This window comes from Phaethon lepturus, unplaced genomic scaffold (genome assembly GCF_000687285.1).
Source record: "Phaethon lepturus isolate BGI_N335 unplaced genomic scaffold, ASM68728v1 scaffold29286, whole genome shotgun sequence".
NCBI lineage: Eukaryota > Metazoa > Chordata > Aves > Phaethontiformes > Phaethontidae > Phaethon > Phaethon lepturus.
This window is the reverse complement of record NW_010546031.1, coordinates 392-723: the sequence shown is the minus strand read 5'-3', so window position 1 is coordinate 723 and position 332 is coordinate 392. Positions and strand designations below refer to the sequence as shown.

Genomic DNA, 332 nt, shown 5'->3' with positions numbered 1-332 from the left:
GGCCACCGAGTGTGAGGGCCCTCCCCCATCCTCACCAGCTGAATTGCGCTGTGCCATGGCCATGCTCTGGGAACTACAAGCATCCCCCACGCCGGGATGCTGGCTGAGGGGCAGTGCCCCGCTTGCCAACCCCTCTCTCTGCTGCACTGTGCCCTCAGAAATCCCGCTACGGCACCTATGCCATGCTGCTGCGGGCCAAGCTGAAGGCCGGCTCCGAGGACCTGGCAGCGTTCGAGTCCACCCTCTTTGATGCAGCGGGCGGGGATGATGATGGCCTGAAAAAATCCCGCTCCAGCCCCTCGCTTAACGCGGAGCCCTCCAGCACAGCCACC

General features: G+C 64.8%; 1 protein-coding gene across 1 annotated transcript in view; it reads left to right on the top strand.

The window, feature by feature from the left end:
• Positions 1 to 326, top strand: part of LOC104622409 (PH and SEC7 domain-containing protein 1-like) — a gene marked incomplete at both ends in the record, with an annotated part of 1,825 nt that extends 1,499 nt beyond the window's left edge. Inside the window, one exon of the mRNA XM_010289175.1 lies at positions 159 to 326. Within this exon, the coding sequence (XP_010287477.1) occupies positions 159 to 326 (168 nt within the window). The remainder of the gene's footprint in view (positions 1 to 158) is intronic.
• Between the last annotated feature and the right edge of the window lie 6 nt (positions 327 to 332).